Consider the following 12,845-nt stretch of genomic DNA (forward strand, 5'->3'; position numbering starts at 1 on the left):
CTTTTAAAACTAGATTCCCAGCTCCAGACTGGCTAAAGCCCCGCATCCCCTGGTCTGACAGACAGCTGACCCTGCTCTGAGCAGCAGGTTAGACTTGGTGAAGTTCCTTACACCCCCAGTTTTCCTGTGGACTCTGGTGTTGGGGTACTGAGCCCTGTTTTCCACATTTTGGAACAGGACAATGAAAGGGACACAAGTTACACGAAAGTTTTTAAGAGTTCTCAAGTTGCCATGAGGGAAGGTAGAAGATAAGTGCAGTTTGAACACGCATCTAAATGAATTTCTCTTCAAAATAGCAACACGTAGAAGGGGTCACTGTTTGTTAGAAAAAAAAACCCACATGTGCAAATATAAAGCTTTTTGCACCTGCAGATTTGGGAGCCATTGATCATCACAAAGCCCGTGAAAGCAAGAATAATTCTTTTTTATATGACCATGAGACACAAAATGAAACACTGAGGGCTTTTTACACATGAAGTTCATCCTCCTACCTGACAACCTACTTGCTCCCTACCAAATAAGCTCTTCTTACTAAAGGTAGGAAGTTTCTTTAATTCAAACGTACACAGTGAAGTAAAATCCCTGCTGATCAATACTTCCAGGTTCTCTCTACTGCTCTGGTGAGAGGTCTAGGGGAGAAATGCTGTAGCATAAGAAAAAGAATTCTCTGCTGGAGCACAAATAGGAACTCACTGAATTTAAAAGTAAAACAGACATAAAGAATGAGTTGACTCCAGTGCCAAAATATTTTGTGATCTAAGCTGAAGACTGTGGCTAAGTTATGAAGCTTGCAGCCACAGAAACATACTAAATCACCATCAAATTCTCTTGGTAAGAAACAAAACTAATCTGTTATGAATGAGGAAGGAAGCCGTGCAGCAAAATATCTCCGTTTCAAAAGCAGGAGATTGTCTATGGCAAGTTTTAATCCACGGCTGATTGAACTGGAACACAGAAACATGCTACCATGAAATAAAAAAAAAGAAAAGAAAAGATCAACTTCAGGCTGCTGAAATGCTTGAAAAATCAGGTATCTTTTCCATGCCTGGGGTCTCACACATTCCCCCATCATTCCTCACCCCTGTTCTCCTCTTTCCAGAAGTGAACATGAGAAGAAAAAAGGAAAAGGAGATGCTATACATACCTCATCATGCCAATAAAAAGCAAGCAAATAAAGCAACTAAAAAAGGATGAAATTGTTTATTAAATATCTGGTTTACCTTGTGCTCACAGTAAATAGCTAGCTGTATGAAAATTCAGAAGCAACATATATTATCTGACTGATGTTAATAAATGCTTTCTTATAAATGGATAAAAATAGGAATGTACTTCACTTCTTTACAAAAAACCGTAACTTGCACATGACTAACTTGCAATTAATTGTAATATATTTAAAAGCATATATGTAGAATTTTCAAAAATACTTTGATTCTTTATTCATACCGGTAGTGGCCAAGACTTCCAGACGCAGGTATGCAACACCCCTGTTCAGGCATTTGATTATCAAGTTGCGTGGGTCACTTTTGGAAGCAGCCACAATACACAGGCAGATTTAAAACTCGAGCGTTACGGAGTGTTTGGGAACACAAGCATTTAGTTATTGTCTAACCTGTTGCTCTTTGACGAACAATATTTCTCGCTTTCTCGACTCCTGGGGCTCCAGAGGTTGTAGCACTTCGGAATCTCATTGGCTCCACAACTTCAGGATGACTTTTCCAGCTTAATGAAAAAGATCTCCCCACTACAGCTGTCTTTTGAGGCTCTAAAATGCCACCTTAGAGACAAACGAAACAAACTTCTATAGCATTGCATGCTTTGGCACCTATTTTTCCTAAAGTATGAATGGACTAACTAGCACTCAGGCATTAAAATATTAGTATTTTTCAACAACATGGATGCATTTTTACTATTTTTAAAAAACAATCGCTTCTTCAACTACGTGCATCAATTGCAAGGTGGCATATAAGTGAAGCTGAAATTCCGTAATTAATAAAGTTCAATAAAAATACATGGAAATGAATTTTTACATTGATGACTATGCCAGGCTATGGCACAGGAAACCACATTTCATTTCCGCTACACAGGAAAGACTGATTTTAAGGGCATAATAAAAACGGCTAAATAGCTATCTTCTATTGACCCCAATTACCTTTCTATCCACAACGAAGGATGAGAATACAGAAATCCAAAGCACTTCAGAGTTGCTTAAACAGGTTCTTACACTAGGTTAAGTAATGCTTAATGTTAGATTAAATTAAGTTTAATCCTAAATATTTAGCTTGTGTGACACAAAAAGCACTGAAGCACAGAGACTAACCTTTTCCTCTCTGCTTTTTTTCCTTTTGCTCACTGAGCTTATCCAAGGGTAAGTTGGTCATTTCCACCCCATACACAGTTCTTGCCAGCACTGCTGTTAGAGAGTCCATGATATTGGCCCACTCGTTTATGAGCTCCTCCCAGTCCGTCAGGGCGGACAGAACGCTGAGCAGCTCATCCCACAGCTCCCGAGAAATGTAAACGCTCAGGTTTGCTCTGATCCAAGCCACAATGAGGGTCTGAGAGAAAAGAAACAAGTGACAGTTCATGCATTTCTGTCAGGATGAATTCAGTGCACCCGCGCGCCGATGAGGGCAACACCGACCTGCATATTAGCACTGATTATGCACAGACAGTATTTCTCATCAAAAAACATTCCCAGAAATCAGTGGGTAAATAATTGAGAAAGTTACTAAGAAAATCTAAACATTCAGAAAAGCTGTTTCAGGTGGTCTATACATCCCCTGGCAAACTGAAATAATACGCTGTGTATAATAATACTGGAGTGAAGAACTGCCTCCTATACCTACAGAACGCCTGTAGTGATGGAGCTACGCCAGCGACACTCAGACGCAGATACTGCAGCTGAGCATGCAAAGTACAAACCATGTATGCATGTTTTCATCTCAATGTGATTCAGTTTTGTCTTGCCAGCTGAACTAGGAAAGCAGTTACATCAAGGCTACACTTCAGAGATACTCATTGAAGATATCCCACAAAGAGACTGTGTGCCTGCCTGTCCTACCGCAGTTTCTACCACAGCCCTGAAGAACAGATCCGGGTGCAACAAAGCAGTTGAACTGAATCTGTCTCCCTCCGTTAGGAACAGTTTACAAAATGATGACTAGTATTACTGCAAACGAGAAATTTTTTGTGTTTTACAAGTAGGTTTCACAGTACTGTGCAATAATACTTGATGAAAACTACGGGTAATCATAATGAAAACAACATTAAAAACCCCCAAACAAACAAACAAACCCCAAACACTCACTCGGAAAAGTAATCCCGACATGCTTTGGGCAAACGTATCCTTTATTTGGTTTTCCTTCGGCTTCTGCATCACAGCTTCTGTTATTCTAAGGAGTATCTGTAACATCTGCTCCCTGTTCCAAAACAAAATTGTACTTTCTGTTCACATGTTCTATTGATTGTACTTGTTAATTTTCATGTACGAAAAACCCCTCTTAATTCTCCAGTAAGCCTTACTTATTGACAATGTGATCGCACTTCAGACTTCACAGATCATTTACAAAATAACATTAGCTGGTTGTAGACCGTAAAAACTAACTTTCAAGAATGCGAAGTCAGGAATGGAAATACCAGCCAGAACCTTGAAGTCAAATAGTACGATGACATAGAATCAGCAGAACCTGAAATCTCATGAATCAATTCGGAGGCAAGTCACAAGCGTGACTTAGGGAATAAGGTCTACCCCTGAGAAAGCCAGTCTTTATCCTACCCAACGATCTCCCACAAAGTTTAAAAGTTGATCATTTTCCCTTAAATGATGCAGAATATATTAAGCTTACCATGTCTTTTTATTCATTGATAGTTCCATTATCATGCGCCTAAAGATACTCAGAACTGCCTTGCAAGCATCAACTTGCTCCTTCAAAAGCACAGGGACTTCAGTGCACGGTTCCAGTAAGAAAACATTCGCAGAGTTTGTCAAGAATACCTTCAAGACAGGCATTTACAGTCAGTTTACACAGTGCCAGGAGTACAAAGAGTCAAGACTGACAATAAAATACTTCTCCTCCTCCAGTCAAACCTTTCACTTTCCTTAGAGCAAGTTTTATGTTTTACCTATCACTTTCTACATCATTCTAGCGAAAAGTCAGGTTGCACTGCAGACCCAACAAAGGCATGCGTTACACAGCATCGTGGGTTTTATTCAGTCAGGTGAGAGTACCATTCCTCCAGCTGCTCGGATCTTATACACTTGAGCAACCACCAGTATTTCCAAAAAACAAGGTTCAATGAAAGCAGCTGTGCAGTTCTGATTAACTCCTAGTACCCACAGGAGGGAAAAACATGAACCTTCTGTCTTAAAATAGCTATCTGGCTCTCAGACACGGCCACATGGTTTAATATACATTTTAAGAGTTGTAAATGACATCCAAGTTGTATCCTACAAAAAACATCAACTGCTGGTAGTTGTTTTCCTTAATCTCAGAGACTATATGACAATTTGTAGTGTAAATCACGCAATTACATAAGTTACAGCCTTGCAACCTTTCCATACACCACACCTGTAAGGCAGCTTGAGCGCCAGCTTTAACGTTTTTGTCCTCGTCTTCTAATACACATCCTCTGTTCACAGCACTGGTGAAGGAGTACGTTCTTCCCCAGCTGGACGAGCGCTTATGTCCCGAATGGTCAGAGGAAAGCTTTCAAAAACATGATTCAGTTAGTGCCAAAGCAGAAAGGAATATGACCGTATTCATTCAAAATCATTTAAAACGTCAAAAGCAAAAAAGGGAGAACTGTCATGGCCTATGTTCATTTCTTATTATTTCTTAATATTATTTCTTAATCTCTGAACAAACAGACAGTATTTGCAATTTAAAGGGCTCATAAAAGTTTTAAGAGCCATGTTACTTAAAGTATTTTACATCACATTTTGTAGTCACTGATTGCAGTAGTATTAGAATTTAAACCTGGCAAAACTATAAATCCCATACAAAAATAATCTACCAAAACCTTGTCATTCTATGTTTTAACAACCCGAACCTCCTTCTCAGTACAACAAAACTGCCCTTTAAATAGCTTCACAGTGCCAACAGTGTCAAAGCCAACTTTTACTGATGGTTCAATATGGGAGGTATTAAAAAGACGGTGCACAGAATTTGTATCTGCACTTTAATTTCCCAGATGAAGGTGTCTGAATCCAAATATTTCATCCAGCATATACAAATCAGTACATATTTTCAAATTCTTAAGTAACTACCACCAAAAGGAAACAGTCCTACACGCACTAGGCCAACAGACAGTGCAAATCTTAACACTGCAGAACGTATTAGTATTTATTCCATTAAGTTCTTGCTATCATATTTGTATAGAGAGGGAATAATCAACAAATTACATTTTTCAAAATAGCTGCAATCTTCCCCTGCGCTCAGTAAGGGCTACTGAACACAAGATTTATTTACATTTCTGGACCTTAAAAGCATTTTTTAATCCTGATTTTCCACACATTTTTAAAATTGTTACTCCTTTAGAGAGCAAGTTTAAAACTTAAATCATATACTGTAGGTGAACAGAATAAAGCAAGTAACGCTGATACCATACATGTTTACCGTCTGTTTGCAGCGATGAATCCTCTAAGTTGACAGCAGCGTCCTGAATATCTTCCTTTCTATCTGGCTCCTCCATGAACACAGGTTTCTCTTGCAATATCCACTTTCGATATACCTTAACCACTTTTCGTGTTGCAGATATATCAGAAGGTGGCAATAAAAAAGCCTAAATTGAGAAGTTAACTGATTTTACTATATACAGGACATAGATGTGCATGCATATATAAACACACCCACCCACCATCACGCATAAGTAATATGGCTCAAAAAAGAAAGGAGACAATTTTTCCTTTTATGCCTGTATTATAAGTAGTTATCAATAACATATGCATATTCCTACATCATTCACAATTCCATAACTATTAATTCCCCGTTACTTCCATGTTGTATTTGTTCAGACAAAACAACGAGGCTGGTTTTGCTCCTCGCAAGCTGTCTAGCCTAACACGATTCATCTCACAAGCCATTACTAGCCAGGGTGGTCTGGCAGGCTAAACTTAGGTACTATGCTACACTTTCTGGAGAAGACGACTTCGGATTACATCAGCAGTATAAGGTGTGAAATGCCATTTCAGCAAGTGTAGGTAGAGACAAGACAGTAAGTTGTGATGAGGATCACAGCGGCCTGCATTTGATCCCTTCTCACTACAGTTTTGGAAATCACCGCAACGAATTTATTTTCAATAAGCTACTCAATATCTGCATTTGGGAATCATTCTGTACAGACGTCCCCTCCAACAGCTTTCGAGGGCTAGCCCAGCTGCTTCCCCACACTTCTGGAGGTAAAAAAAAGTGACAGAAGACCTCTGCACTGCAGTGGCCAGGCACAGAAATCAATGAATCAATGTCTGAAAATGTCATCTGGTACGGGGAAAAAAAAAAGTGTATTTTGCCAACAAAAGATATTTTTGTAACAATACACACGATATTATAAAACCACTGAAAGAGATGAAAATGCATTTTTCATGTTAAAAAGTAAGTCCTTTCAACTGTGAAGAGATTACCCACTCTCCATGATTAACAGGGTCAAAAACTATAGCATTTCTTATACCTAGTTTAGCTGCAAAAACATTACAAAGGTATCTTGTTCGATCGGGGGAATCTTTGCATCACATAATACACTCCCTTGTCTCTAGTCAGCATGAAGTGCAACATCCAACAGCTGATTTCAACAGAAATTGAAGGGTTAGCAAAAGCAAGCTTAAATATGCCATACAGCAAGTATGTGAAATTTCTGAAAATAGCTTCACAGCCACCACCAACTTATTAACGATGCAAAAACTGAAGAAGCCAGAAGCCAACTGCTAGAATATTAGCAAAACAGCAGCTCGTCAGTGGGATGAACGGGCACTAGACAGAATGCTTTCAGAAAGGCTTAAAGTAGGGTAGAAAGAAAAAAGAAAAGCAAAAAAAAAAGTAGAGGAATTCACAGTGACTAGTAAGATTCCTGTGAGGAAGAGAAAAACACAGGAAGGATCTAAATACCATTATCTGTTTCAATTAATGAACACTGATCATATTGAAAAGTACCACATCACGTTGGCCTTCGTTCCCTGGAAGCTGGTCTAACCCTACATACACTGAACAAACACCAGGAGAGGGCAGCATGTCCCAGCGGGTCTTAGCTTAAAAGTACTCCTTCCCATCAAAATGCCACCCATCCCACTGACAGGCACTGGTACAAGCAGTTTCCAAACTGTGTTACACAAGATACTTCATCGTAAAGCATCTGTGCTCACTCAGATGCTGGAGCGTATCTGCACATTTGTGTCACCTGGAACTGCTGCTTCAACTAACTCCTACCTTGGTACCAGGAAAAAAGAAAAGATTGGGACTCTCCAGTAGGTCCCCAGGTATTTCAAGTGTTATCATCCCAAACAACTGAAAAGATGTCAAATTAATGAAAAATACTAGTGGAAGCAATCAATGTTTCAGTGTTCAAATAGACATTAACTACTGACGTTGATCACAAGAATCTTATCGATTCAAATAATAAATTTGCAAGTTAATAGTTCTTTACACACCTTTAAATTATATCATAATACCAAGAACAAATAAGGTGGCCCATTCAAATCACACATGTTGCTGTCTGGCATCAGCAACAAGCTTCAGTTCCTATAAAATTCCTATAAAAATTCCATAATTTTATCATTAAAACTGGACCTAGGAAGGACTCCAAACTAGAAGGGTGCCGGCACGATTAGCATCAGGTTTGACCCGTTAACCTGACCAACAGCCTTCGCAGTGTTCTTTCTCATAGCACGCCTTTTCCTTTAAAAAAACAAAAATATACAATAGCAACTAAACATACACACTTACCTGTCGAAACACCTCATTGACAAAGTTAACATATCCTCGAGTGGATAAGAGGATCCTCTGCACCATCTCATAGACAGTCCGGTGCTGCTCTTCGATGCTGCAGAGGCTGGAATTGCTGAGCCTTCTGTCGGACAAGGTGCTGCTGTTGGAATGGCTTCTCTCCTGCTCGCTCGCGTAAGACATACCAGTTTCCAGTTCTGCACTTTTATCTTGGTTTACAACACCAACAGTCTACACAGAAGAAAACACAGGCCTAATTAAAGAACTGAAATAGTGTACACCAAAAATCTGGAATACTTACACAGAACTCAAGATACTAGTGCTCGTTTTCACACAATGCACTGGGATCCCAGCAGTCAGGAAGTGTAATTTTCAGTCTACTACTAGATCCAGGAAGAAATTTGGTCTTACCCTCTACATAATGTAACCCTCTAATAATGTATCCTCTCCATAACGTCCCCCCCAAGCCCAGAACAGCTGACTGACTTGTCCTCTCGGTAAGATAAAAAAGAGGGAGGGGTGCAGTGGTGAGAGCAGAGGAACCCACAGGCACTGTGGAGAGGAAACCCCAAGTCCCTTCGTTTTTGGGAAAAGATGGATTATACCCCTATACATGGCTCATACTCTTGCACATTATATTCCTGACAACACTTTGTCAGGTTTTGTTCTAGCACTGCATGTGTTTTGCAACATCCTGAACCGTGTCTGGCCAAAATGATCCAGTCAGGAGAAGACAGAGGACTAAAAAACTGCTTTTGAGTTCCCAGGAAAAGAACCCCAACTTACACTAACTCAAAGTGTCGCCCAAATGCAGTTCTGCTTGATATTCACATTCATAAGGCCGCCCGCTGTTCGGCCAAGTGAGCAGTAACAGAGCAGCAGTAACACCTCTACTGCTTTCCACAATGAACTTTTTTGGTAAGGTTCAGCCACACTAGCGAGGCACAGGCCACGGGAGGCGAACATCGACGCCACTGAGAAGTCAACATGTGCCAAAAGCTGGCACACAGCTTCAGCTAAGCGATAACTTGTGACCAGTTTCCTCTTTGAGGGCAGCAATACCTTTATGCAACCTAAATATTTATTTGGTGTCAGCTGTCTATTAAAATCAATGAAAAGAAAAATATTCTTTTTCCAGACGATGTCTGTTGGACTGGCACGGCAGTTTACACAAAAGGTGGAATTTCCAATGAGAAAAAGATCAATTTAAAAAGCACTTTCAGTAGGTGAGCTACACTTAGCTGGTTTAGGACTTCAGACTTCTGCAGTGAAGGACTCCAAAAAACAATTAACATGAAAATATACAGTTCTACCACAATAGTTAACATATGCTTTTCCCCTGACTCCAGATTTGACACTGACCCACAACTCAAGAGAAGAATACAAGCTGACATTGATCCTAAATTTTTAACAGAAAGCTGGAGAGTCTCTTAACAGAAAAAGCATCGATTTCTATAAAATTCATTGTGAAGTCCCTAATACTAGAGAAGTCTCAACCAGCAATTGGGAAGTGAAATATTTTTCTAGTATCTCATTGTAAACAGCTGCTATAATCGAGAGGAAAACAAAGCAGCCTTTGATGTTGCTGGGAAATGGGCTATGACAGAAATAACTTTGACAGTTTACAGATTACAGTTTACAGATTCCAAAAGTCTAAACATAACACTGATGAAGCTGGTCAGGGAAACAGTTATGAAAAAAAAAATCTAGTAAATCACTAAAGGGTTTCCATTGGAGATTCCCTCCTTCATCAAATAATCAAGTACATAACTTATTCACTTGGGGTAGCATTTCTTTCTTGCTTCAGTTGTCGGTGTATTGTGATCGTTTGCAAGGCTAGCATGTACACAAGAAAGGAGAGGTAAACTTTAAAGCACACCTGAATAATTTTAGGGAGCATTTCTCCTCCGTTTTTTGTATTCTGAACAGCAGTTAAATATTTCTTTTCAAGAAAGAAGGTAACAAGCCACTTAATAAAAACAACTCGAGCTGCCATATATGGGATTTTTGTGCTATAGACATTTTCATTGTTTCGTGTTGCAGTAATGTATACTGGTCTTGGTCTTATATCAGGAATATCTGGTGAGATAAAAAGAGAAGATGTAAAGAAAATCTAATCTTAAAAAACTGTAATTGCTTCCAGACTCTGGTTAGAATGTATTGAACATGCCACCGACGTTTTCTCCGTATGAAATAACAGATGCAATGACTGACTGCCTTTATTACATTAATACTTATATTCTATCATAATTTTATTACTGCTAAAGAAAAGCAAGAACATAAAAGCACAGATCTTTCCTGAAGGTTATAATTTGTATCACATAAAACAAAGGAAAGCAAAAGAGAAGGGCTGCAAAAAGGGCAAATCTGAAAAAAAGAACTGTTCCTGCTACAAGGTAAGGTAATTTTATAAGTTTCACAGAGTTTCATTAATTAAAAAGTACCACAAGAAAGAAAAGGTGGCTCTGGAACACTCAATAGTCCAAAGATTAACAAGAAAAAGGACACATAGCACATCAGAAGAAGTTAACTCAGGTGCAAAGAGCGCTGTACCAGCTGAAATAAAAGCAAGAACACACATGGGAAGAAGGGGAAGATAGCCGAAGGGAGATAGGTTGGGTCACAATTCATTCAGATGCTTCGATTTAGGGAAAAATCGCTTGTACACAGCTAAAAAGCAGGGAAGGCCTGGGCTCTAGCTGTGAACAACACAGCTGAAGTGGCGCCGAGGTGATTTTAGACACTAAATATTAAACTGCAAAGAACAGGAGTCAAAAGTCAGAGGAGGGAGGGGAAGCATGATGAAGAAGCTGCAGTACCTCAGGTGAGTGTTACCACCACAATTCCTATGGACTCTAACACATAGTTCAGTAGAAAATTATGAAAAACAGGAGCGTTTCTGAAATAACATGCTTTTAATCCTACAACTGTAGATGTATCTCTCCATTTCCTTTCATATGGCCTTTCATGTTCATTTTCTCTTCAAGGAAACAAGAAGTAAAATAACTAAGCAAGCTACTTCCTCACACTCAGGCAACTTGCTGACTCTAAAAAACCCATCAGAGATCATGTTCTTTCATCATCACATATCACAGTTACAGAGTCCTCGCTCACTCGATATAAATGGAAGTGTCCTTGGGGAAGGAGAATGAGGCCAGGCCTTACGCCGTGATGAGCCGCAGCAGCTTCCCAGACTGTCTCAGAAAACCAAAAGTTGTGCTAGGACAAAAAAATCAAAACACGAGACAAGGGAGGAAATATCCCCATTCAACAGAACTGTTGTGATGTGCCAGCAGGTAACATCCTACTGAGAAAAGTCACCATTATTTCTTTTTCTGCTTCAAAGACAAAATTCACTACTTACCAAGAACAGGTTTGTAGAGGTTGGTTAGCTTTGTGAAAGATGGGAACAAGTGAGGAAGATAGTATTTTCTAAACAAGGTAAAGAGAAACTTAAAACCAGTGTCTTGGTTCTCCTTATTCTTCCACTCTAAGCTTGCAGCCTTTGTCACGGAGTTAAAGAGAAACAAACAAAAGCCTTTAAGTTAACGTGTTGTACTGACAATCATTCCACATTGAATACAAAAGATAAACAGTTACATTTTAACAAGAGACACAGAAGATTATCACTGTCCCAAAACGCTCTACAAGCTGCAGTGAGAATATCAGATATTAGCATGAGGGCTTGAGCGCATCAAAGAAAGCGAGCTCATTAGAAGCCACCATATTTATGCTGTTCTGACGCAGTGAAGCACAGCAAATCTCAGATTAACATTTTTAACAAATTTGCTTCTTACCTGTAAATTTAGACAAAGATACTCCGGGCTACGCTTTTATCACAAGTATGTTTGTCATCAGAAACATACTCAATGCCCACGTTTAGTACGGCTGCACACACACGTGCAATACTCCCTTGCAAAATCTGTCTGAAGGCACATGCAAATTCCACTGACAAGGGGGAGGCCGACATCTAAGTTTGTTTTTAAAGATACTCTTCAGTTCTTGCACAGATCAACACCAGAGAGTCACACATGTACTTTCAAGATGCTTTTTACCAACAGTTTTAAACTACAGTTCCTTGGAAGATTGTGCTAAATTTTAACAAAGAGTTGCTCCTTTCATATGAAAACACCTTCAGTTTGGAGTAAGTTGCACATAACCTATACAGGTGTGTTTTCTTTGTTTGTATAAGAAAAGCCAATACAATTTCAAATAAGGAAGGTAAAAGTAGACATCTCTACAATGAAGCACTGATGACTTAAACCTAGCTGGCTTTTAGTCCCTTACATCACTTCTCTGTTTGTGAAACTCAGGTGAGCACTAGAAGTGCTCATCTTTTGGCATGTACTTGAGATTCAGGCCCACCTCTTTTTTTTCTTTCTTTTTTTTAAGCAACATGAAAAAACTACAGGATTCTTTTTTTTTTTTTTCCAGTAAAAACTCTTAGGAAAGCCTGTCCAATTGCCTATAACAGATGACAAGCTTGCTGAATCTATATCCAAGATGATAATTTATTAATGTAAAGAAAAACTGACTTGTATACATCAGTCACATGAGATTTATTTATTTACTTATTTTCTTTTAAACACATTTTCTTACTTTGATCTGTACTAGATCTTTTTCCAGATCTCTAGAAATTGTGGAACTTGCACTGTCTTGCTGTTGCAAAATACACACGTAGAGCTTGGAAACAAGACTACTGAGTTTTGTATCATTTTATTTGTTATGTAAATAAACCAACTCATTAAATTCTACCCAGCCCCAGACAAATTTTCTTAACGATGCAGATCTGCTCTACGTTCTGGCTCTCAGCGATCATTCTGCACTTGCATCAGATTATTTTAATCTCACCTCTTGTCTGTAGCAAGGTTACTGCCCAGCTGTGCCCCCATCTAGCAAGTAACGCAGGGA

At 39.2% G+C, this 12,845-nt stretch overlaps 1 protein-coding gene across 3 annotated transcripts in view; it reads right to left on the reverse strand.

The window, feature by feature from the left end:
* RALGAPA2 (Ral GTPase activating protein catalytic subunit alpha 2) overlaps positions 1 to 12,845 on the reverse strand; it is a 132,841-nt gene that overhangs the window by 93,080 nt on the left and 26,916 nt on the right. For all 3 annotated transcript variants that reach the window (XM_064445503.1, XM_064445502.1, XM_064445504.1), the window contains exons 8-16: positions 11,299 to 11,437; positions 9,814 to 10,013; positions 7,935 to 8,165; positions 5,608 to 5,781; positions 4,569 to 4,706; positions 3,846 to 3,994; positions 3,308 to 3,419; positions 2,318 to 2,555; positions 1,610 to 1,774 (exon numbers count right to left, since the gene is read on the reverse strand). In XM_064445503.1, the coding sequence (XP_064301573.1) occupies positions 1,610 to 1,774; positions 2,318 to 2,555; positions 3,308 to 3,419; positions 3,846 to 3,994; positions 4,569 to 4,706; positions 5,608 to 5,781; positions 7,935 to 8,165; positions 9,814 to 10,013; positions 11,299 to 11,437 (1,546 nt within the window). The remainder of the gene's footprint in view (positions 1 to 1,609; positions 1,775 to 2,317; positions 2,556 to 3,307; positions 3,420 to 3,845; positions 3,995 to 4,568; positions 4,707 to 5,607; positions 5,782 to 7,934; positions 8,166 to 9,813; positions 10,014 to 11,298; positions 11,438 to 12,845) is intronic.

Source organism: Phalacrocorax carbo, chromosome 3 (genome assembly GCF_963921805.1).
Source record: "Phalacrocorax carbo chromosome 3, bPhaCar2.1, whole genome shotgun sequence".
NCBI classification, from domain to species: domain Eukaryota; kingdom Metazoa; phylum Chordata; class Aves; order Suliformes; family Phalacrocoracidae; genus Phalacrocorax; species Phalacrocorax carbo.